Source organism: Phascolarctos cinereus, unplaced genomic scaffold (genome assembly GCF_003287225.1).
Source record: "Phascolarctos cinereus isolate Bilbo 61053 unplaced genomic scaffold, phaCin_HiC Scaffold_726;HRSCAF=1367, whole genome shotgun sequence".
NCBI classification, from domain to species: domain Eukaryota; kingdom Metazoa; phylum Chordata; class Mammalia; order Diprotodontia; family Phascolarctidae; genus Phascolarctos; species Phascolarctos cinereus.
Window position 1 is genome coordinate 419,692,013 of NW_027556098.1, and position 21,987 is coordinate 419,713,999.

General features: G+C 53.3%; 3 protein-coding genes and 5 non-coding genes across 10 annotated transcripts; all 8 read right to left on the reverse strand.

The window, feature by feature from the left end:
• Window positions 1-5,535: 5,535 nt before the first annotated feature.
• Window positions 5,536-7,910, reverse strand: RPS11 (ribosomal protein S11). The gene is made up of 5 exons (XM_021004078.2): window positions 7,781-7,910; window positions 7,223-7,354; window positions 7,064-7,139; window positions 6,850-6,979; window positions 5,536-5,749 (listed from the first exon to the last, which is right to left on the reverse strand). The coding sequence occupies exons 1-5, from the start codon at window positions 7,793-7,795 to the stop codon at window positions 5,626-5,628; spliced, it is 477 nt and encodes a 158-aa protein (XP_020859737.1). The 5' UTR covers window positions 7,796-7,910; the 3' UTR covers window positions 5,536-5,625.
• Window positions 7,911-13,648: 5,738 nt separating this feature from the next.
• On the reverse strand, window positions 13,649-15,897 carry RPL13A (ribosomal protein L13a). The gene is made up of 8 exons (XM_021003268.2): window positions 15,794-15,897; window positions 15,472-15,544; window positions 15,210-15,275; window positions 14,885-14,986; window positions 14,582-14,667; window positions 14,272-14,331; window positions 13,956-14,078; window positions 13,649-13,763 (listed from the first exon to the last, which is right to left on the reverse strand). Exons 1-8 carry the CDS (start codon window positions 15,806-15,808, stop codon window positions 13,677-13,679), a joined length of 612 nt encoding a protein of 203 aa, XP_020858927.1. The 5' UTR covers window positions 15,809-15,897; the 3' UTR covers window positions 13,649-13,676.
• Window positions 13,834-13,919, reverse strand: LOC144454661 (small nucleolar RNA SNORD35). Its single transcript, XR_013483171.1, has one exon. It is a non-coding gene; the product is annotated as a small nucleolar RNA SNORD35 (small nucleolar RNA).
• LOC144454655 (small nucleolar RNA SNORD34) lies at window positions 14,482-14,552 on the reverse strand. Its single transcript, XR_013483165.1, has one exon. It is a non-coding gene; the product is annotated as a small nucleolar RNA SNORD34 (small nucleolar RNA).
• Window positions 14,749-14,836, reverse strand: LOC144454654 (small nucleolar RNA Z195/SNORD33/SNORD32 family). The gene has a single exon (XR_013483164.1). It is a non-coding gene; the product is annotated as a small nucleolar RNA Z195/SNORD33/SNORD32 family (small nucleolar RNA).
• LOC144454662 (small nucleolar RNA SNORD35) lies at window positions 15,085-15,177 on the reverse strand. The gene has a single exon (XR_013483172.1). It is a non-coding gene; the product is annotated as a small nucleolar RNA SNORD35 (small nucleolar RNA).
• Window positions 15,352-15,434, reverse strand: LOC144454653 (small nucleolar RNA Z195/SNORD33/SNORD32 family). Its single transcript, XR_013483163.1, has one exon. It is a non-coding gene; the product is annotated as a small nucleolar RNA Z195/SNORD33/SNORD32 family (small nucleolar RNA).
• An 846-nt stretch (window positions 15,898-16,743) lies between the features above and the next one.
• Window positions 16,744-20,378, reverse strand: FLT3LG (fms related receptor tyrosine kinase 3 ligand). Of its 3 annotated transcripts, none has more exons than XM_021003266.2 (8): window positions 19,717-20,375; window positions 19,258-19,324; window positions 18,621-18,743; window positions 18,183-18,236; window positions 17,907-18,050; window positions 17,519-17,657; window positions 17,173-17,381; window positions 16,744-17,054 (listed from the first exon to the last, which is right to left on the reverse strand). In XM_021003266.2, the coding sequence occupies exons 2-8, from the start codon at window positions 19,288-19,290 to the stop codon at window positions 17,031-17,033; spliced, it is 726 nt and encodes a 241-aa protein (XP_020858925.1). In that variant the 5' UTR covers window positions 19,291-19,324; window positions 19,717-20,375; the 3' UTR covers window positions 16,744-17,030. The 3 variants fall into 3 exon arrangements, with proteins under 3 accessions (XP_020858925.1, XP_020858924.1, XP_020858923.1); XM_021003265.2 differs by having other exon boundaries at window positions 16,744-17,078; window positions 19,717-20,374; XM_021003264.2 differs by having other exon boundaries at window positions 16,744-17,381; window positions 19,717-20,378.
• Between the last annotated feature and the right edge of the window lie 1,609 nt (window positions 20,379-21,987).

Below are 21,987 nucleotides of genomic sequence, written 5' to 3' on the forward strand. Positions count from 1 at the left end.
TGATTTGTTGTTATTGTTCAGTCATGTTCAGCTCTTTGAGATCTCATTTAGGATTTTCTTGGCAAAGACACTGGAGTGATTTGCCATTTGCTTCTCCAGCTCATTTTACAGATGAGGAAACTGAGACAAACAGGGTTAAATGACTTGCCCAGGGTCACACAGCTAGTAAGTGTCTGAGGTCAGATTTGAACTCAAGAAGATGAATCTTCCTGACTTCAGGCCAGGCACTCTATCCACCGTACCACCTAGCTGCTCCTATATCACTAGCTATATCACTTGCATTTACACTATTAAAACTGTGAAAGTGGAATGTGAGCTAGGTATATACTTGGTGTTGTTTCAGAAACAGTAGCAGCCCATACTTGGATCCTTTCTGAACTTACTGAGAGGCAGCCTGCCACTTAATTAATTATCCAGCAAGGGAATATGATATCATTTGCCCACCAGGTGGAGCTGCATTCAAGCTACCAGCCTGGGTAGGGGCAGGGTAGGGTGTCATCAAACATCCTATGGGCTTTCTCCATTGCAAAGGGATCTTGCCTGCTAACTCAGAGGCTGCTTACTTCACTTCTACTACCTGGATAGACCTGGGATGACCTGACTTTTTTCAAAATTTAATGTAAAGGAAAGGAAATGGAATATCACTCAGAAATATGGGAATACGAACATATCAATGTAACTCTCCTTACCTCTGCCCTCAATGCATATTTGGGAACTCTTGTGTCCCCAGTCACCAATATGTTGTAGTAGAAAAAGTATTGATTCTCTAGTCAGAAGATGTGGCTTCAAATCCTGATTCTGCCACTTACTACCAGTATGACCTTGAAGAAGTCTGTAGCAGGCAGTCAACAAGCATTTCTTAAGTGCCAGGCACTGCGCTAGGTATACAAATGCAAGCAAAACCGCCACAATAACAACAAAACAAGACCTCAAGGGGCTAAAAGTCTGGAAATTCAGAAGCCCAGCTGGGAGGGGAATGAAGGTTGGTCACCCTGGGTTTGGCCTCAGTTCCTGGCCTCAAAAGGTTCCTTCTAGCATCATCAGAAATCTCTGCTTCCATGAAGCTCAGTGATGACTCCAAAAATGAACTTTTTAGTGGTCACCTGATTTATGAAAACAGAGTGAAAGGATGACCGGTGAATGGGATATTGCATAGCAAGGACCATAATGAAAGCGCTTCCTCAGCTTCTGAATCCCTCCCCACAACTGTTAAAAAAAAAAAGAAAGAAAGAAAGGAAGGAAGGAAAAAAGAAAGAAAGAAAGAAAAAAGAAAAAAAAAAAAAAAGAAAAAAGAAGAAAAAGAAAGAAAGAAAGAAAGAAAGAAAGAAAGAAAGAAAGAAAGAAAGAAAGAAAGAAAGAAAGAAAGAAAGAAAGAAAGAAAGAAAGAAATCCTCCTCCTAGGCCTAGATTGAACAAAGAAAAAGGGAAAGGATTTTGTGGTGGGATCCCACCCACATTGGTTGGGCAAACATGGGTCTCCCAGTCCAATCTAACCGGGTTTCTTGGGAGAGCTAGTTTATCTCCTGAACCCATCCTGCTGGTCCCTTCCCACTTCCTGATGCCCACAACACCTTGGTCCTAGAGATCTATCCCTCTTCACTGTGTGGGTGGGTGGGGTCACCACCACAGTTGCCCAATCCGAAAGTGGCCTAGGAAATATGGGGAAATGGGCACTGATCTATTCCCCTCCCTGCCCTCTCTGTTGCCCTCCCCACCCTCCTCACCCCTTGCTCCCAGCCAACTTCCAGGGGCATAAGAAATAATCTGCTGCCCCACCATTTTGCATCTTGTTCTCCTGGCTCGGTTTCCTCTGCTCTGTATCAGTTCCAATAAGTCTTCTTGCACTTTTCTGAATTCCTCACCTTCACCAATGATCTCACAGAAGGAGAGATCCAGCCTACGACTTCAACCCTGCCTGGGTCTGGGTCACCTGGGCATGTCACGGAACCTCTCAGAGCCCCAGACAGTTGTCTAAGACCAGAAGCCGTGGCGTACTCACCATAATCAGCATTAGGAGAGCATAGGAATCTCCCTACGCTTATGAAATCACAGGTCAGACCAAAGGAAAAATAAAAAAGCTCAAGCTTACCAGAGAGGGTGACATTTCCCACTCCTAATCAGCCCTCCTCTAAACACCCTGAATTCTGTTGAGGATCTCACCTATTTCTAGTCATCCAAGTTCACAAACCTGAACTCGTCCTGGACTCCTCCTCCCTTCTGCCTAGATCCAACTAATTACCAAGTTCCTATACATTTCTCTACTCACAGGGCATTTCAAGAACCTCCTCATTTTTTTTCCTTAAAAAAATATTATCGATGTATTTTGTTTTCATACGGTCTTTCTTTCTAAACCTCACTGTCCTCCCCCTCTGCTCTAACCATCAAGCTATCCCTTGCAACAAAAATTAAAAGAGGAAAACAAAAAAAAAAGGCAGTTGACAAAACCAACCAGTCTCCAAGTGTGACACCCACCCACACCCTCCGTCCACACCCACCATCCCCCACTTCCGCATGCTCTTCCTTCTTCTTCGGAACAAGGTCGGGTGTTATTTTTATATACCATTCATCTTCTGGTTTTTTGGGGTACTTTCCACATAACATTGCTGCAGGCAATGTGGATTCTGTTTTTCTGGCTTGGCTTCCTCCCCTTTTTAACAGGGACAATAAGTCTCCCTAGGCTCCTCCGAATTCTTCATGGTTGCTGTCTCTTATGGAGCAGGACTATTCTGTCACCTTAATAGACCATGGCACGTTCTGGCATCTCCTCGGTTTTCATTTCTTTGCTCCCAAACGTTGCTGACAGGAATATCTAGGTGGTCTAGGACTTCTTCGTCCTTAGCCCTTTGGGGGATATGCCTAGTATAGGATCTCTAAGGTTTGGGAAATTTAGTCATTTTTAGCATATTTGGAGGCAGTAAAGTAAATAGCAAAGTAAATAGAGCCAGGCCTGGAATCTGGAAGGCCTGAATTCAAATCCAGCCACAGGTACTTACTAGCTGTGTGACCCTGAGCAAGTCACTTTACCTGTCTGCCTCAGTTTCCTCTTCTGTAAAATGGCGATAACAGCACCTATCTTGAAAGGTTGTTGTTGGGACCAAGTAATTGTAAAGTGCTTAGCACAGTGCCTGGCACATGGTAAGCGTTCTGGAAATGTTAGCTGCTATTATTATTATTGTTATTATCATCATTATTATTTCCCCATGCATGGCTGGCATGCTCTCCCCCTTTCTTCTCTGGCTCCTTCAAGTCTCAGCTAGAGTTTCACCTTCCACAAGAAGCCTTTCCTAGTCCTTAATCTCAGGGCCTTCCCCCAGAGCCTGCCTGCAGTGTGTCCTGTCTGGATTTTGTTCATACAGTTGTTGGCATGCTGGCTCTCCCATTAGACTGTAAGCTCCTCAAGGGCAGGAATTCTTTTGTTCTTTTCTCTCTATGCCCAGCTGTTAGCCCCAGAGCCTGTAACACCGTGCACACCATCATGATGTGGATGACAAACTCCAGCTTGTTTTAATTGGACTCATTTACAGCTCCATCAACAGTGAATTTCTCCCAGGAATGGCTTGCCTTTGGGGTGGATCAATTTTCATAGTCTTCTCAAAGTCATGGAAAGCCTTATTTTTTCTCTACCCCTTCCGATCTCCGGCCTTTCCAATCCTTCCTCCAATAATTCCCTTACAGCAGGTTATCTTCCTATTGATTTCAAGCTGAAAGGGACCTGAGGCCGTCTCAACCAGCCCACTTGCTTCAGATGAGGAAATCAAAGCCCAGAATGCTTCAGTGACAAATTCTTAACTTTGCACAGCCGGTAGAGGAGCTGATGTTTGTACCCAGCTCTTTCTGACTTTGTGGGGCCAAAGGTGAGCTCCTTGATGGAGAAGTCAGTGCTAAAACACAAGTCTGGCCAGCCATGAGCCCCGAGACCTCAACATCTTCGCAAGGACAGTGAGATTTTCACCACTGGCCAGTGGGTGGACAGCCTGGAGAGCCACTTGGAACTGCATGAAAACTGGTGCAGCTCCCCATAGAGGCCTCCGAGGGTGGCCCTGAGGGCCACAGCAAGCCAGCCAAGGCCCCAGATCAGCCTGACTTCTGGACCAGAGCCATCCCTCCCTACTTACCCTCCTGTGTGACAGGCACTGATGATAACAGCTACTATTCATGTAGCAGCAACCATCACATTTTCCCCTCAAAGCTACCCAGGGGAGGTAGATGCTATTATTATCATGCCCATTTTACAGATGAGGAAGTTGACACAGCTAGTGGCTGAGGCTAGATTTGAACTCTGGTCTCTGGCTCAAGGGGTCTGCCTCCCCCAAACATCTGGACGCCTTATGAGGGGCTGGAGCTCAGGAGAGTGATGACAGATGGGTACAGAGATGTAAGAAGCATCTGATTTCCCAAACTGGACATTCCGTGCCTGCGTGCATACCTTCTGCAGCCCAGCGAAGGCCCTGTGGGTCCATGCCGGAGAGGCAGGAGATATTTGGGGACAGGTCACAGAGGAAGGGGATCTCCATATCAGCACATCTCACAATCCCAGAGTTAGAGCCCTAGACCCTTTAGGGCCAGAGGAGAGACCTGGCCTTATGATGAACACAGGAGATCCATGTTCTGTGCTGTGCCCTGAGGAGGGCTTGGACCCCCTGCTAGCCTTGGAGACTGGCCAGGGCCCCCTCTCGACAGGACAGACCAGAAGGGGGGGGTCTCCCCCACCCCTAGGATCCTGGGCCACTTAGGGGAGGTGGTGTAGGAGGGTGGGGTGCAGGCCAGAAGCGCTTCCTGTTGCTCCCTGGCCTTTGATGTGGCCCCTGCTTCCTCTCACAGGAACCTGCCACACCCCCACCCTGGGCGGGGTGGGGGGCCGGCTTAAAGATGCCCAGGGGGAGGCAGTGGCAGGAGCCCAGCCCGACTCTGCCAGGCCCGGAGCCCCTTCTCCCAATTCTCGTACCAGAGTCCATCAGAGACCCGGTACGGGCTCTGGGGGATGGGGAGCAGGGCATGATCTGCTTGACCCGGGATGATGACCCCCCCCCCGGCTCTACGATGCTGCTGCTTGCCGGCACTTCCAGGTCTGCAGTTTCTCCCAAAATGTCCTGTCCTGGCTGCTGAGAAGGTGGGCTTCAGGTGAGACCCAGCCAGGGCTCTTCTATCCCAGACACCCACCCTAGCTCTCCTCCAAGAGGCAGTGAGGGACCGAGGAGAAATAGCTCATTCCTTTAGCATCATTTCTCAGGGCTTGTCATCCCCAAAACAAGGGGTCTGGACCCCAGAATCAGGTGACCAGCCCCCAACCCCTGAGGGCTGGCTCACAGAAGAAAGTAAGCAGCCTGGGGGAGACCCTGGGGTCCACAGGGTCTCCCCCAAGCACCGCAAAGCCAGAAAGCCTGGTGCAGCTACAGCTGCTCGCCCAGACTTCCCCCAGGCCCGAGAACGGCAGGAGCCTCAACAGCTGCAGCAGGCAGTGAGGAAGGGTGCATAGGCAGGGCTCCAATGAGGTGGGGGGGGGGTGTCTAGGAGGGTCACACACAGCACGCAGAGCACAGGGGAAGGATGCCTTTATTAGCACAGCATGGCTCGGCGCCAGCACTCCAACTCGCACCGCACCCGCCTGCCACCAGCGCAGAGGGCTCAGAACTTCTGGAATTGCTTCTTGGTACCAGCTGCCTTGGTGACCTTCAGCACGTTGAACCTCACTGTCTTGCTGAGGGGCCTGCACTCACCCACAGTCACAATGTCTCCAATCTGGACGTCTCTGGGGACACAGATCATGGATGGTCAGCGGCATTCTCCCCCCCATCACGATGAGGCTGAAGGAGAGGGAGGGGGCTCCCTGGGGCCAGATGCCATTTTTGGGGGGGGCTTTCTGGTAAGGTAGTCAGGGTTAAGTGACTCGCCCAGGATCATACAGCTAGTAAGTGCCAAGTGTCTGAGGCCGGATCTGAACTCAGGTCCTCCTGACTCCAAGGCCGGAGCTCTATCCACTGTGCCGTCTAGCCGCCCCCAGACAGCTTTTCTGAGCTCAGACTGGAAGAGACCTGAGGGCAGGGGCCAGAACCCTTTCCTAGAACACGTACAGGCAAATCAGGATCCAAGAAAGGACAGAACCCGGAACACAGAGCTGGCAGCGCCAGGGGAGAGCACCCAGGCTCTGGCTAGCTGGCTGTGGCTTCAAGGCCTGCCTGCCTCACAGAGCACAGTGAGGTGACCGGTCCAGGCCTTCCCGTGGGGCCGGCACAGAGGAAAGCGCCCAAAGCCTTCTTCTCCACCCCCACTTCCCAGGCGCCTGACCACCCTGCACTAGGTCCCTTTCCTCTGGCTTTCATCCCAGTGAAACTAGCCTTGCTGTCCCTGGTGCAACAGCTGGGTATCTCCAGCCACTATTCCTCTGTACAAGTTTGGCACGCTTTCCTGCTTCACCTCCACCTAAGAATCCCTGGCTTGTCCCAGAGCTCGGCTCAAGGTGCAGACACCAGCTCCTGGGGGTCCCGGCAACCCCAGCCCGGCTCTAAGGGGTCTCACCCCAGCTTCTTCCTGACAGTCCTAGGGTGATGGTCAGGCCGATCTGGATGCTCTCAAGTCATGACGGCTCATGGGACACCAAATGTCCCTGTACCCCTTTAAAAAACCTGGCTCTCAGGGGCAGCTGGGTGGCACAGTGGATAGAGCACCAGCCCTGGATTCAGGAGGACCTGAGTTCAAATCCGGCCTCAGACACATAACACTTACTAGCTATGTGACCCTGGGCCAGTCGCTTAACCCCACTGCCTAGCACAAAAAAAACCCCAAAACCACCACCTGGCTCTCACTGCTATGTCTGGGGAGGTCTGGGATCCCTGGGACCCCAGGTCTCACCGGAAGCAGGGTGACAGGTGCACAGACATGTTCTTGTGGCGTTTCTCGAATCGGTTATATTTGCGGATGTAATGCAGGTAGTCCCGGCGGATGACGATGGTCCTTTGCATCTTCATCTTGGTCACCACACCTGGGGGCAGCAAGGCAGGAGGTGAGGGAGGGTCCCCGAGGGGCTGGGGTCCCCAGTCCTCCTCCCACTGGGTCCCTGACTCACCAGACAAGATCCTGCCTCTGATAGAGACGTTGCCCGTGAAGGGACACTTCTTGTCAATGTAGGTGCCCTCGATGGCCTGGAGAAGAAGACAGGGAAGGTGAGGGGCGGGGCGGGCAGGGCAGATGGCGCAGGGGTGGGGCAGGCAGGGGCTGAGCTTACCTCCTTGGGGGTTTTGAAGCCCAGCCCGATGTTCTTGTAGTATCTGGGCAGCTTCTCCTTGGCCGTGTCCCCGAGCAGCACCCGCTTCTTGTTCTGGAAGATGGTCGGCTGCTTCTGGTAGGCTCGTTCTGTCTGCGGGGGGGGGGGAGAGGCACACCCGGAGGCTCAGCCGCGGGGTACGTACAGGGTAGCCGGCTCTGCTCCAGAGACAGAGATGGGGCAGACACCCAGAAGAGCGCGGGGGGACCCACAGACACAGATGAAGCCGAGCCCTTCACAAGACACAGACGTAGCAGACACCCCCAGAGATGCAGAGACCCTCACGGACACAGAGATAGCAGAGACCCTCAGACACACGGATGGAGCAGAGCCCTTCACGAGACACAGACATAGCAGAGACCCAGAGACAGCAGAGACCCAGAGATAGCAGAGACCCTCGGAGACAAAGAGATGGCAGGAGGCCCTCAGAGACCCCGCAGCCACGTGGGGGGGGGGTCCGGCTCTGCCGGGGGTTCCTCCCTCCTCATACGATGGGCCCGCGCCCGCGCATGCGCGCACCTGGATGTCTGCCATGCCGCCGCTTCGCTCGCCTCTCGCTCCTCTTCTCTCGGACGAACGGACGGAAAGAGGCCGAAAAGCCGCCGCTGGGCTCTCCTTAAACACGAGGCAAGGGCCGCGCAGGAAGTGACGCGACACGCCGGAGCGGGCAGGCGGGACCGAGACCGGAACCAAACGGGTGTGGGCAGGACTTCCGGGAAGCGGAGAAGGAACACGCGGTGTCCGGCCAGGGGGCGGAGGAGGAAAAACACCACGTGTGGTGTGGGCGGTGCCGCGGTGTGGGGCGGGACTTCCGGCGGGATTCCGGGGTCGGGGGGGGGGGAGAGGAACGCCATGAGTCCTCTGTTTCCTGTCCGCCAGTCGATCATGGGCCTGGGCTTGGGGGTATCCAGACCTATGGGAGGATTTTGCCATCCTGCCCCTTCACCCCATTTGCAGAAATTGGGGGGCATGCAGGCAGACTCTTTTGATATGATAGGTTTTGGAGAAAGTTTTTTCCTATTAAGGAATTAGTCTGTGGGAGAGGATGGGAAATGTGATAATAGTAGTAATATAAATAATGGCTAACCCTAATATAGAACTTACGGTGTGCCAGACTCTGCTAAGCACTTTACAATTAAGGTCTCATTTGATCCTAACCACAGCCCTTTGAGGTAGGGCTAGTATTATCCCCATTTTACAGATAAAGAAACTGAGGCAAATAAGGATAAAGTCACTTGCCCAGCAAGTGTCTGAGTCTGGATTTGAGCTCAGGTCCTCCTGATTCCCGGCCCAGGGCTCTGGCCTGCCTACCTGCGTTCACATAATCGATACATAAACAGAAGTTGTCAATAAAGTTTATTTTCAAAAACAAAGTGAACACAATGTGACAGGGGAAGAGAATTTGCCAGTAACTGGGGGGCTATTGGGAAGCTTCATGCAAACGCTGGAGCTTGATCTGAGTGTCAAAGGACAATCGAGATTGGGAGATGCAGGGATGAAGAGGAAAGCACCCCGGGCATAGAGGATGAGACGGAGTGCAGAGTGTGCTTTTGGCTGGATCATACAGTGCAGGGGGGAGAAGGATATCTCATAAATTTCCAAAGGTAGGCTGAGGCAAGATTTTGTATTTGGTCCCAGGTGGAATTACGGGGCAATGGAAGTTTTTGAGCAGAGGAATGACGTGCTTAGACTTGTGCTTTAGGAAAATCACTTTTGAAGGTTGCCAAGGGCTACTGCAATAGCCAGGAGGGTGGTCATGAGCTCCTGACCTAGGGTGACCGCTGGGTGAATTGGAAGGAAGGGGATGCTGGGAACGGAACTGTTTGGATGCGTGCACTGAGTGTGAGTGAAGAGTCTAGGAGAGTCTAGGAGACCTCTACGTTTCAAGCCTGGGTGCCTGGGAGGCTGGTGGTAGCCTCCATGATATAGAAGGAATTTCAGGAGAGGGGAGGGCTTGGGAGGAAAGATAAGTCCAGTTTTTCCAACATGTTGAGTTTCAGATGTCTATAAGGACACCTAGGTTGAGATGTTTGATAGGCAGCTGGAGATGGGAGACATGTTCTCTGTCCTCATCTGTGCCTCCCAGCTTTCTTGGCTTCCAAATCCCAGATAAAAATCCTCCTTCCTCCAGGAAGCTTTACCCATCCCTCTTAATGCCAGTGGCTTCCCTATGTGGATAATTTATCCTGTATAAGCAGTTAGAGACGGGCCAGGAGAATGGTTAGGGCTGGAAACAGATGAGACCTGGGAGTCATCTGCAGAGGCCTTGAACTCATGGGAGCCCACTCTACCCTCTTTATATGCTTTTCTGTCTATGTGGCAGCTAGGGTCCTGGGCCTGGGGTCAGGAAGACCTGAGTTCAAATTTGGCCTCACACACTTACTAGTGAGTGACCCCGGGCCATTTCCTTGTAAAATAGGGCTAATGAGAACATCTACCTCCCAGGGTCATCAAATGAGATATTCTTAAAGCCTATAGGCACAGTGCCTGGCACATAGTAGGTGCTTAATAAAAGCTTGTTTCCTTCCAGGTGAGAGTGTAGAAAGATTAGAAAGTATTTTTTGTTGTTCAGATTGTGTCTGACCCTCCTTGACCCCATTTGGGGTTTTCTTGGCAAAGATATGGAGTGATTTGCCATTTCCTTCTCCAGGTCATTTTACAGATGAGAAAACTGAGGCAAACAGGATGAAGTGACTTACCCAAGGGTCACACAGCTACTAAGTCTCTGAGGCCACATTTGAACTCAAGAATAGTCTTCCCGAGTCCACGCCCCTACACGCTGTCCTCTGCAGCGCCACCTAGTGGCCCCTAAGAACAGATAGAGGCGGTCGGCCTGCCTCTAGTCTCTCCCCACTCGTCTGCCCTCCATTCAGCCAACCCCTTCTCCCAATCAGCAAAGTGAAGTGGGGCTCCCTGTCGCCTCCAGGATCAAATACATAATGCCGTTCGACATTCGAAGCAGTTCCTAACCCAGCCTTCCCCTACGTTCTTAGGAAAACCTTACCCTTCTCACATCTCATTCCCCACGTACTCTTGGGTCCAGTGACAGTGGGCGCCTGGCTGGCTGCTGCTTAAACTAGGCCCCGCAAGTATTTTCTTTGGCTGTCCCCCATACCCTAAATGCCCTCCCTCATCTCTGCCTCCCTGCTCTTCTGGCTTCCTTCCAGTCCCAGATAAAATCCCTCCTTCAGGTGGGTTGACAATTAATCCCCTATACTGTAACTGGTTTGTCTGCATGACGTGACCCCCTGTTGGATGGGAGTTCCTTGCGGGCAGGCACTGCCTTCTGCCTTTTTTTGGATCCTCAGCACTTAGCTTGCTAGCTTAAATGCTGAGTGACAAGAGTACGCCTTAGAAGAGTCAAATGCTGCAGAGCCCCCCACCACAAAGGGTGAGGACTGAGAAAAGGTCAGCAGTTCTATCTACATAAGCTCAGTGATTTTGGAGAGTTGGCTGATGAAGTCTGAGGCCAGATTGCAAAGGGCTGAGAAATGAGTAAGTGAAGACAAGGAGAATGGACAGCCTTTTCTGGTCATTTGGCCAGGAAAGGGAGGAGACGTGGGTAAGTTATCAGCAGAGGGGAAGGGCCCAGGAGCCAGGGAGAGGATGAAGGTCATAGTTGGGGGGACTGGTGGCTATCCCTCAGATTTCAGTGCCAGGGCCCACCCACTCCTGCCCTCATAGAAGGGCGCTCCTCCAACTCCAGGGCTTCCTAATTTCGGTCTCCTTAGATCCCGTGAATAGCCTGTTCACACCACGCCCCACATGGAGATGTCCTAACCTGGCTCTCACCATTACTTTGTTCCACTTAATAGGAATTCCTCCAACTCTAACCTCCTGTCACACTCCTTGGCCCTGTCTCAGCACACCCAACTTCTTTTCTGGCTCCGTGGTGGTACGCTGAATACGAGTACAGGGCCTGTAGGCAGGAAGGCCTGAGTGCAAAATACAGCCTGAAACACTAGTAGCTGCGTGACCCTAGGCAAGTCACTTAACTTAACCCTGTTGGTCTCAATGTCCTCATCTGTAAAATGAGCTGGAGAAGCAAACGGCAAACCACTTCAGGATCTCGGCTAAGACAACTCCAGGTGGGGTCAGAGTGGGACCCACCTGCAAGTCAACTGAATGAGACCTCCCACGACTGCTAGTTCCCATCCGTTCCCCTCAAACCCTATCGTCAAACCTTCAAATCCCTCGCTCCCTGCTTCTCTCACTGGTCCACCCCCTTCCTGCCTCCAATCCTGACAGAAAATGAGGTCATTCACATGAACTCCCCCTCTTCCCAATCGGTTCCATTCTTCAGAAACCCTTCCAACATAAGCCTCCATCTCTCATCCTTTCTCACCATCTTGGACAACGTGGCCCTTTTTCTTTACCAAAGACCTGCCCTTGTTCTCCAGGAATCAACCCCAGCTCACCTGACTTTTCAGCAGATTGCAAATGATATCATCTCTCCTCCAACCTTCAAGCCCTTTCCTGGATTCTTCCATCCCACCTTCAAAGCTGCTCAAGGATGCCCTTAACAGCCATCCCCTCAGGTGATCATTCTGGATCTCTCCCTTTCTCATCCACACTTATGGCCTTTAGCACCTGGCTCCAAACTGCTCAGAAGCACCAATGACTTAATTATCAATGAGCATTTAAGGGCTTACTGTGGGGTCCTTCAGGGCCGACGGCTGCTGGATACTCTTATGGCCCTCCTTCCCTCAGTGACCCACACTGCATCCCCACTTCAGTGTTCACTATGACTCCAAGGTCACTGTGTCCAGCCCAATTCTCTTCCCTACCTTCTATCTTGTTCAGTCGTGTCTGACTTTGTAACATGGAGAAACCCCCTTTAGGACCACAGAGATAAGTGAGTTGCCCAGGGTCACGCAGCTCAGCTCGTGTTGAGGCTAGATTTGAACTCCAAAGATGAGTCTGACTTCAGGCCTGACCTTCTATCCCATTTACAACCTAACTGCCCTCTAGTACCACCAACTGCCTCCATGTTTACATTTCAACATGTACAAAAGAGAACTGACCCCTCCCCACCACTTTTTCCACAGAAATGGTGTAAAGTGGGATCATAACTTGAGAAACCACAACCACTCCACTCACCCCATTCACTCAAGCTTTCCCTCATTACCGATTGGGCTCCCCTTGTCCTCCCAAATGCTGACATCAATCTGAGCAGACACATCATCTCACACCCCTTACTCTAGTGGCTCCCACAGCCTGCCAGCCACGAAGCCATCTCTCCAGCCACCGGGTAGGCCTCCCTGCCCACTCAATTCAGCACCCCCAGAGCAGCTTTTGACCTGTACCATCTCCTCCTGTCATGGCTTAGCCAAGATGGGAATACACACCTTGATCACAATCTGTTTCAGGTGCAAGTGGGGTTGTCCCACAAAGCTTTTCCCCCATTCCAAATGCTAGTTCTCTCCTTCCAAATCACCTTGTTTTAATTCTTAGGTACAAATCTTCCATTCTGAATGCAGACTGGGTAGGGAATTTCATCTTTTACCCCATCCCTGGTCTCAATCTAAAGATAGGATCTGTTGGGACCAATAAAAGGGCTGATCTTGGCTTTAAAGGGACCAGCATATATTAATATGCTATTAACAAGACCAAGGGGTTTTGAGATACAGACAAGGGGGTCAGAGTGAGTTCATGGCCACGGGCCATTTCCAATGAATTAAGAGGAGCCTGACAAAAAGGAGAGGCAAAGTGGGAGATCTGAGATAAAAGGTTGTGAACAGACTTTATGGAGAATGTACAAGAAAGGGGAAAGGCTGTGATGAGGAAAGCTGGCAGGAAGTTAAAGGAGACACACAGTGTACCCAACTAGAGCCTACTCGAGAGAGAAGATATACTAGCAAAGGAGGAAACAAGGATACTAAGACAGAAAGGAGTTTATAGTGATGTAACTAGAGCTTGATATGACCTGATGGTGAGCAAGCAAAAATCTTAAGGGCAACACTAGGCTCTACGTGGTTTTTAACCAAAATATGCTTTAAAAATTCAACACTTTATTTTATTAAGCACCCAAGGCTGTGGGTACAAAGCCATTACAGAGACCAAGCTCTGCCCCTGGAGATTTTCAGCCCCACAGGATCTCCCCAAGGTCCCTCATATCCCAAGGTTGGATGGAGCTGCAGATCTAGTCTAGCCCCTCTCTACATTCCTGTGGTCCATTCCACTTTACCCCAGGAGGGAGAACCACTCCTTCCCAGAAGCAGGCAGCCCACCTCAGGACTGACATCCTGCCTTCCTCAGTTAAGGACACGCCTAATACTGAACGTCCTTCCAAGCCCTCCTTGCTGTGAGTGGTGGCCCCCAGAGGGCTCCCCTTCCCTGATGGAAGCGATGGCAAGAGGGGGACAGAAGGAGGAGCCAGGAATCCAGTTGCCGTAGAGGATAGACTTTATTGGACTCACACCAGCAGCCCGTGCTTCTTCAGCACCTTTGTGTATTTGTGGATTTTGCCCTCCACATTCTTCTCAGCTTGCTTCCGTAGTTTCTGTGAAGGAAAACACAATTTGTAATTATGGGTCCAGAAACTAAGCAGCTGAGGCCCTCCCCTCCTGCACCCTCTGGCATCAGCTGAGCCATGTGGCTTTGTCGGCAGTCCCCTGGGGGCATCCGAAGACCATCGTGAGAACAAACATCATCTGCCAAGGGGCACCTCCATCCCCCAGAACCTAGACCTCACCGTAAGCTTCTTTTTCTTTCTATAATGGATCTTAGCCTTCTCCTTCCTCTTCTCTTCCAACGTAGCAGTCACTGCCTGATACTTCCAGCCAACCTCGTGGGCCAGGCGTCCCAGATAAGCAAACTGATGCGGGGAACAGATTAACAAATCAACATCCAGGACGCCTCTTCTTTCCACCCACCAAGTAACAGAACACCCCTGAAATCCCCCAGCATTCCTGGTTCTGAAAAACAGCCCCAAAGGAAGGAAAAACCATTTCATCCTAGGCCTGCACACTCGGTACCGCACCCCACCCCAGCCCCTTTTTTGTACTCACCTTTCTAGTCGGCTTCAGTCTGACCACTTTGAGAGCAGCTGGGACAACCATGCGTTTCCGCTGCAAGGGGGAAGGAACCAATCAGTGGGTAATGGCAGAACACTAAGGATGCTGGGAGAAATAAGGAGACGGGGAACACCAGTGCTCTACTGAGAGTACAAAGAGCCACGTGGAGAAGCGCACCTCCCACCCCAGAGTCGGTCTGGAAAAAGGCGTCTCAGAAAACAAAGCTTTTCTCAAGTAGATATCAAACAATGTAGGTAGAGACATCACTGACGCCAGGACCAAGACCCCTTCTGGGTAAGCTCACCTTGTCATACGGTGGAGGAATGCCATCAAACACCTTAAGGCGTTCCAAGGCAGCCTGACCTCGCTTGGTCTTGTGGGGAAGCATCCCTAAGGAGAACAGGTCACTGTGAGAAGCTAAGCCTAGAAACCTTTAAAACTCGTAACAGAACAACCCCCCCCCCCCCCCCCGAGATCTCAGATGGAGGTGCATGGATCTTTTCATCTCATGGTCGGTAGAACTCGAACATGCGATAACTAGCAGCATCATCACAGTCTCAGCTCTCTGGTCCCTCGGAGCCCTCATCACCACCGGCAGGCCCCTCACCTCTAACCGTCCTCCAGAAAATGCGGCTCGGGGCTCTGAAGTGGTAAGGGCCTCTTGAAGGGTTTGTGTTCATTCGCTTTCGGAGGAAGGCCAGGTATTTCACTGCAGGAAAACAGGCCATTTCAAAACAAAAATGCTTCCACCTTCTTCCGTTAATGCTTCCCCCTCCCCCGCCACGCCGGAAGGAACACGCTCCTCCAAAGCCGGCATCAGCTGAGCCTTAAGGCAGAATCAACAATAACCCCCATCGGTCGGGGCCTCTGAAACCATCGCGAGAAAGGCCATCACCTGCCGGCAGCAAGCCCACAGCCTCCCCCCAACTCACACTTGTTCCGGTAGAAGTTTCCGGAGATGTTGATGCCTTCGCAGCGAACCACGACCACCTTCCGTCCTGCGCGGGTGAGAAAGGCCCAGGTCAGTGCCACATAGGGAGGTGAGGGTCTCTCGCCGGCAGGGGAGGGCCGGGGCAGGCCTCAGAGCGGTGCATGGTTTGGTCTCATGGTCGTGAGACTCGAACGAAAGATGGTGAACGTTCCTCATCACCGGCCTGGCCTCACCGCGCAACTCACGGCCCGCCCCGCACTTACCCAGGAGGACCTGCTTGGCCACGATGGCCGCCAAGCGACCGAGAAGATGGCCCCGCCCGTCGATCACCAGGACCTGGGGAAGCAGGGGGAGACGCGGGGGTCAAGGCCGGCCCAGGACCCCGGGGCCATGTGACCCTTCCCCCCCCCCCGCCGCGGCCAGGCCGGGTCCGTGGCCGAGACGCAGGGGCGGGCACTACGGCTCAACACCCCCCCCGCTGCCCCTCATCGCTGGGCAGCCCAGATGCTGCCCTGCGGGGGCCGCACTGCCACTCGCCTAGACTCCAGAGGCGCCTGGGCCCGCCACCGAGGCCGGAGCGCTCACCTGCCCGTCCGCCATGGCTGATGTCGCCCGGGAAAAGAAGGAGCTCCGCTTCCTTGGGGGCCTCCTTATCCACCTCGCAGGGGCGCCGGAAGTGACGCAAGGCCGCTGCGGCTCTCTATAGGTGGAAGAGCACTTCGTTCCTCCCCCCCCCCGGGAGGGCAAGGGCCTGCGACGCTGCGGCGCAGGCGCGGCGGCCCATGGGCGGGAGGGCTCCTCCGAACGAGGCCGGCAGGAGTTTGGCGCAGGCGCAGAGACTGACGCTTCTCAGGGAGGCTGAGTTCGTGAGCCGGGGGGTGGGGCGGGGCTCCTGGACGATTCACGTGGTCCGGCTGCCGGACTCTTGGGGGCCTCCGTGTCCGTTCGCGGACCTTTCAGCGCAAGCTGCTGCCATCTTGGTGAGGGGCGATCCGCCTCAGAAGCGCACATGTCCGCCCGCCGACATTGTTCCGCCCTGGCCTGCCCGCCCCCCAGCCCTTGAGCGCGCGGCGTTGAAAGCCGCCGCAAGGCTGGCCCAGGCGGAAGGGGCTCCGGTTGCTCAGTTACCAGCCGTGGGCTGGTAGCGTGGCGTCAGTTTCCTCTGCCCCCCCCACCCCCTCGCAGTTTGCATGGGGGTGAATAGGTCTCACTAGCTTCTCTTCCGGGCCTTTCATGGGGCTCTGGTTATGCAGCCTCTGCTGGAGACTTCCAGAGACAGGGAGCTCACCACATGCCCTTGCAGCCGGCCCATTCCGCTTCTGGACACAGCCGAGGGGTGTGGGGCGCAGCATGGGGAGGGACCCCTTTCTCTGGGTACTGGCAACCCTGAAGCCCCACCCCGACTAACCCACCCCCAGCCCTGCAAGGGCTCTTCCTACCAGGCCGGTGACCACCCTCCAGATCGGGGTCTGAGGCCGGCCAGGGCATCTCCTGCCTTGACCTGTGTCTGTCCACAGATTCCACCCAACAAAATCTATTAGAAAATGTTTTATGTACATCCTCAGAGCTTTGTACAGAGGGTGGGCTGGTCCAAAGGTACCCGGCAGGTTACCCTTCTCGAGGAGAGAGAAGGGGCAGTAGGCACCGGGTTTTTTTTGGGGGGGAGTGCTTAGCTCCCCAGAAGAGAGCAATAACTCAACTCATCGAAGGAGAAGGGAATGAGGCCAATCCTAAGCTAGGTTCCTTATGGAAGGCTTCCTCAGGAGGTAGCCCCAGCTTCTGGGTTTTGCCTTCAAGGCCCTCCAGACATCTGTGTCTTCTTTCAAAGCACCATCACCTGCATATCCTGGGGGACAGAGTTTGGGGGGCCCTAGCCACAGCCCCCCGGCAGGGAATCAGCTGCTGTCTGTGCACATGGGGGGGGCACCCACTATCCCACCCACATTGAGCTGAGCCAAGCTCACCTGGGGTGTTGGGGACTTGGGGGATCTTGATGGTCTCGAGTGTCTCTTTCTTTGCTTCCACCTCCAGGCAGCCACCAGGATCAGTAGCAGCAGAATTGGCAGCACCCCCAGCGACAGCAGATTAAATTTGGAGGGCTTGGGTGGTCTCAGGGTGTTTCCCAGTGCCCCCAGACTGCCAGGTGAGGGGAGGGTGGAGACAGTGGAGGGCTCTGTGGGAAGGGGGATGGGGATACCGGTGAGGAGGTAGAGTGCTTCCTACGACTGTGCAGCCCAGAGTCCCACCCTCCTCACTCTGGAGCCTTAGTGCTCCCTCTGAAGGGAGAAGGTTCTTGCCTGGGCACCTCACCTGGCTGGCAGCGATACTGTTGGCAGGGCTGGAAGCTCTGGTGAGTGATGAGGGTCTGCAGGGCTGCCAGGTGGCTGGAGACATCCAGGAGGAGGTGAGAGATGTTGGCTTTGCGGAAACGGAGGCAGCTGGGAAAGGACTGGGGAGCCGAGGAAGGGAGGTGGGGGGCGTCACACACCACATCAGTCCCCCCTTCTCAGAGCCCCACGGCCTAGGGAAGAGCCAGCCCTAGCAACAGCTTGGGACAACCGATGAAGGCTGCCTCATCCCCCTCTCTCTCCCAGCGGAGCCTCCCGGGCCCCTTGTTATACCTGCGGTGGGCCCAAAGACCCCCCCAGGAAGCAGAATGCCTAGGATTGAGCTCGGGGACAGAATGCAAGGGACTGACCTGGTTGATGCATTGACTGACAAAGTTGACCTCAGTGTACACAGCCTCCAGGGGGACCTGCAGCTTCCTCCCAGCCACCAGCTTCAGGCGCTCCAGGGTTCCCTTGGCCAAGGCCAGGTGCCACAGGGCCCAGCACTGCTGGTCCTAGGAGAGATGCCCGGATGCCTCAGTCTTTGAGGAAATGCAGGGTAGGGATGCCTGGGTCCCCCCACCGTGAGTGGGAGCTTTGGAAGAGTGGCTCCACCCCCCCTACCCCATTTCTCCCACCAGACTCACCGCCTGAAGATTAGCCGGGACATCCACTGGGTAGTCCCTGAGCATATAGTCGGACTGTAGGGAGAAATGCTTGTTAGGGCTCTGCCCTGGGAGCCTCTGAGATTAGGTGAGACACAGAGAGAGACAGATAGGAAAAGAAACGGACAGAAACTTACCTGTATTCCCAGTCTGAGAGAAACAGAGATTTAGACTCTCCACCACAGAGGTATAAACACAAATATAGAAGTTTCAGAGACAGAGATGTAGGGAGACGGTCTTGGAGAGACTAAGAAATGTGTACTGAGAAAAGGAGACACAAGAGATTTGTAGATTCTGGGACATGCAGAGAAATAAATGCAGAGATCAGAGGCAGAGAGAGAAAGAGACCATTCAACAGCAAAATGCAGTCAGGGAGACCAGCGGAGGCAGCAGGAGCAGAGCCTGAGCACTGATTCTCACCAAGTCACTGATGGCCTGGAGGAAGGTGGAGCTGACAGGGCTGTCCGGGAAGGTGCAGGTATCCTCGGTGCTGGCGGGGGCGTTCTTGGGGAGCAGGAGCAGCGGGAGCAGGAGCTTGAAGGCCTGGGGTGTTGGGGAGACAGAGCTGGGGAGAGGCCTCTGGTTCCTTCCCCCGGATCTGCATTGCTTCAGTCCTGCTTCTGTCTGGACGTGTCTCCTGAATTCTGCCTCTCTTGCCCCACCCGTCTCTCTCTCTCCTGCCTCCCCACTTCTGCCTTTACCTCCCTTTCTCTTTTCCCTATCTGTGTTTGTCTTTGTGTCTCCCTTCTCCTCTCTCATCCTCATCTCTCCTCTCCTTCTGAGTCCTGCGTGGCTCTGCCTCTCTTTCTCCCCATCTGACTTTCCCCGTCACCGTCAGTTTGTCCCCGTTTCCATCTCCTAACACTCTTATCTGTTCCCCTTTCTTACATCCCTGTGTCCCCATCTCTGTCTTCATTCCTCCTGGTTGCCTATCCCTGTCACTATTTCTGTCTGCCTTCCTCCTCTGTATTGATGATGCTACCCCCATCCCTATCTCAGTCTTTCCCCCCTATTTCTGCCTCCCATATCCCTGTCTCCATCTGTTGGGAATACGCACAGTGAGGGGCCAGGCTGGGGCTGGGGCGGTCATCTTGAGTTGGGGCCCCTCATGCCGCTGCCGGGCCCTGGGGGGGGGACAGAGCCGGCTCAGCCAGGGACCCAGGCGTCCGGGCGCCCTCCCCCAGCCCCTTCATGTGGCTGTTTCCTCCCCCACCCTGCTTCCTGCCCCCGCCTCATTACTGTGAATCATGCCCAACCTTCCAGGAAGGCATCCCATGCCTCAGCTCCCCTTGGCAACCCAGGCACCCCCTTTCTCAAACCCCATGGAGACCCAAGCATCCCCTTCCCACCCTCCCTCCTCAGGTAACCAATCCCCCCAACCGTAATGGAGATCTAGGTAAGCCTTCCCTATCTTAGCCTTAACCCAGGCACTCCCCCTCTCTCAGACCCCTTGGGGACCCAGGCGTCTTCTCCCCTAACTCCTCTGGGACCCAGGCATGCTATCCCAGCCCCGCACCAGGGTCCCTGTCTAGGCCGGGAAGGCCCAGGGCAGGTCTGGGCCCAGACATCAGAGATCGAAAGTGAAAGATGTTTTGGGGAAAAGTTTGGGAATCCATGGGGGGAGGAGCCCTCTGGTGGCTCTGAGTTGAGCTGCAGGAGGCAGGGGACGCCTGGGTCCTTCCTCAGGTCTGAATCAGCTGGGAGTTCTGGGTTCCAGCCTCTACAGAGTCCCTGCTCTCAGCTCTATCCAAGGCTCTGTCCCCTTCTGAGAAAGGAGGGGGTTGGATGGGAATCTAAAACCTTGGAGCTCTGAGGGACAATGCCCAAACAGGCAGAGGGTGGAGGCCCAATGCCTATGGTCAGAGACACAGCTGGTGGAAGAGGAGAAATACAGAGAGGAGAAGCAGAGATATCAGCATGGAGAGACAGAGAGAAATACACTAAAAAAGTTGGGAACGGGAGTAAAAGACAGGGTCAGAGAAAGGAGAAGGGAACAACAGAGGCAGAGGAGAGGAGGTGCTAGAGACTGGCCATGTACTGCCCCTCTCAGGACTGAGTGCCTCCCTATTGCTTGTGTCACAGATGAAATACCAGCTGCTGTTTACCACTTCACACTCTTTATGCTACACTGGTACCTTGGTGAAGCTGTCAAATGGTACAACCATTTTGTAGAAGCAGTTTGCAGTCATGCAAATAAAGTGACTAAAATGCTCATACCCTTTGACCCAGAGAGTACAATCCTGAGCTTATATTCCAGGGAGGTCATTGATATGTACCAAAATATTTATAGCAGTGCTTTTTGTATTGGCAAAGATTTGGAACGGCTAAGCACACTGGCATGTGAATGTAATGGGAGATCACTGCACTGTAACAAAATATGATTGGGGATGAATTCAAGAAGCCTGGAAGGTTCTCCATGAACTGATGCAGGACAAGGTCAGCGGAGCTGAGAAAAGAGACACAGTAACTCCAATGATAAAGATGGAAAGAATGACCACACACAAAAAAAAAGATCAACAGTGAATATAACAAAATTACAAAGAACAAGCCAGGCTGGAAAGAAGAGACAGGGGATGTTGGCCCACCTTTTGCAGAGCGTAGGTTCACAGGTGTCACATTGTACATATTCTCAGACTGTCACCATATTGATCAGTTATGTTGACATTCCTGTTTTTCTCTCATTTTTAATATAACTATTATGTGAGATGGCTCTTTGGGAAGGTGAGGGATAATGGAGGAAAATTATGGTAAAATTTTTGAAATCATCAAAAACATTGAAAAAAACCCCAGGCCCTTCACAATCTAGGTCCAGCTTGCCCTTCAGTCCTATTACATCCTACTCCCCTTCACAAACTGTGGGTCTCGGCCTGAAAGGCCTTGCTCTTCACCACCCCATCTCCCACCTCCAGGCCTTTGGCATGGGTTGTCACCCTATTCCACTCCCCCTGCCCATGCTAGGAATGTCCCCCTCTCTTCGCCTCCGTCTGCTGTAAACTATATCTCTCTTCTAAGGTCAGCTCACATGCTGCCACCTTCCAGTTCTTTCATCAGCCACTGGTGCTTCCCTCCCAAAGTACTTTGTATAGAAATGTGGCAGCCGTCACCCCTTCCCTTTCCCACCTAGAATGGTAGCTGCTAGAGGGCAGGGACGGCTTCATTCTTGTCTGTGTCCCCAGGCCTGGCATGGTGCCCACCACTTACAAAGTGGTTGAACCAAGATGTAGAAAGACTGATGATACTAATGGAACTGGGGGGGGGGTGCAGTCAGAGGGATTGAGGGGACTTCAGAAGCAGGAGACTGTAACACTTGGCAGGGTGTGGAACCGAGGAACTGAGGGTCTAGGAGCCCAAAGGAAAAGTGATTTCCATGCCGAGCCACCTGACCCAATCCCAAGAATGAGGAGCTGCCCTGGCCATACCCTGTCTGCATTGGCCTGAGAAGGGCCCCAAGAAGCCGGAGGTGTCCAGAGCAGGGCAAGGGGCCTCCAGTCTAGGCCACACAGAGACGAAGGAATTGGAAACACTCAGCCTCCGGGGCCAAAGGCTGGCTTGCTGGAGCTGGGGAGTGGGTTTGCTTTGCTTAGCACCAGAGTGCACACTGAGGAGCCTGGGGGGTCCAGGAGCCAGCAGCAGAGGCTGGCAGAGGAGAAGCTTCCTTGTAACTGGAAGGATTCCACAGTGGCCAGGCTGCCCCTCAGGGGATGGGGTCCCCCAACCTGGAAGTCTCTGAACACAGACTGGACGGCCCCAGTCTGAGATGCTGCCCAGGCAAGGAGGCTTTGGAGTT

Excerpts from the sequence above, each read along its gene's own strand:
- RPS11 (XM_021004078.2), bottom strand. Across the intron at positions 7,140-7,222 it reads GCTTCAAAACCCCCAAGGAG|GCCATCGAGGGCACCTACAT; the intron begins GTAAGCTCAGCC and ends CTTCTTCTCCAG. Across the intron at positions 5,750-6,849 it reads CACCTGTCACCCTGCTTCCG|AGACGTCCAGATTGGAGACA; the intron begins GTGAGACCTGGG and ends CTGTGTCCCCAG.
- FLT3LG (XM_021003264.2), bottom strand. The coding sequence starts at position 19,290 with ATGACCGCCCCAGCCCCAGCCTGGCCCCTCACT. Across the intron at positions 17,658-17,906 it reads TCAGTCAATGCATCAACCAG|TCCTTTCCCAGCTGCCTCCG; the intron begins GTCAGTCCCTTG and ends TCGGCTCCCCAG. Across the intron at positions 17,382-17,518 it reads ACAGTATCGCTGCCAGCCAG|AGCCCTCCACTGTCTCCACC; the intron begins GTGAGGTGCCCA and ends CCCTTCCCACAG.
- RPL13A (XM_021003268.2), bottom strand. Across the intron at positions 14,987-15,209 it reads AAACTTCTACCGGAACAAGT|TGAAATACCTGGCCTTCCTC; the intron begins GTGAGTTGGGGG and ends GTTTTCCTGCAG. Across the intron at positions 14,079-14,271 it reads GACTGAAGCCGACTAGAAAG|TTTGCTTATCTGGGACGCCT; the intron begins GTGAGTACAAAA and ends TCCCCGCATCAG.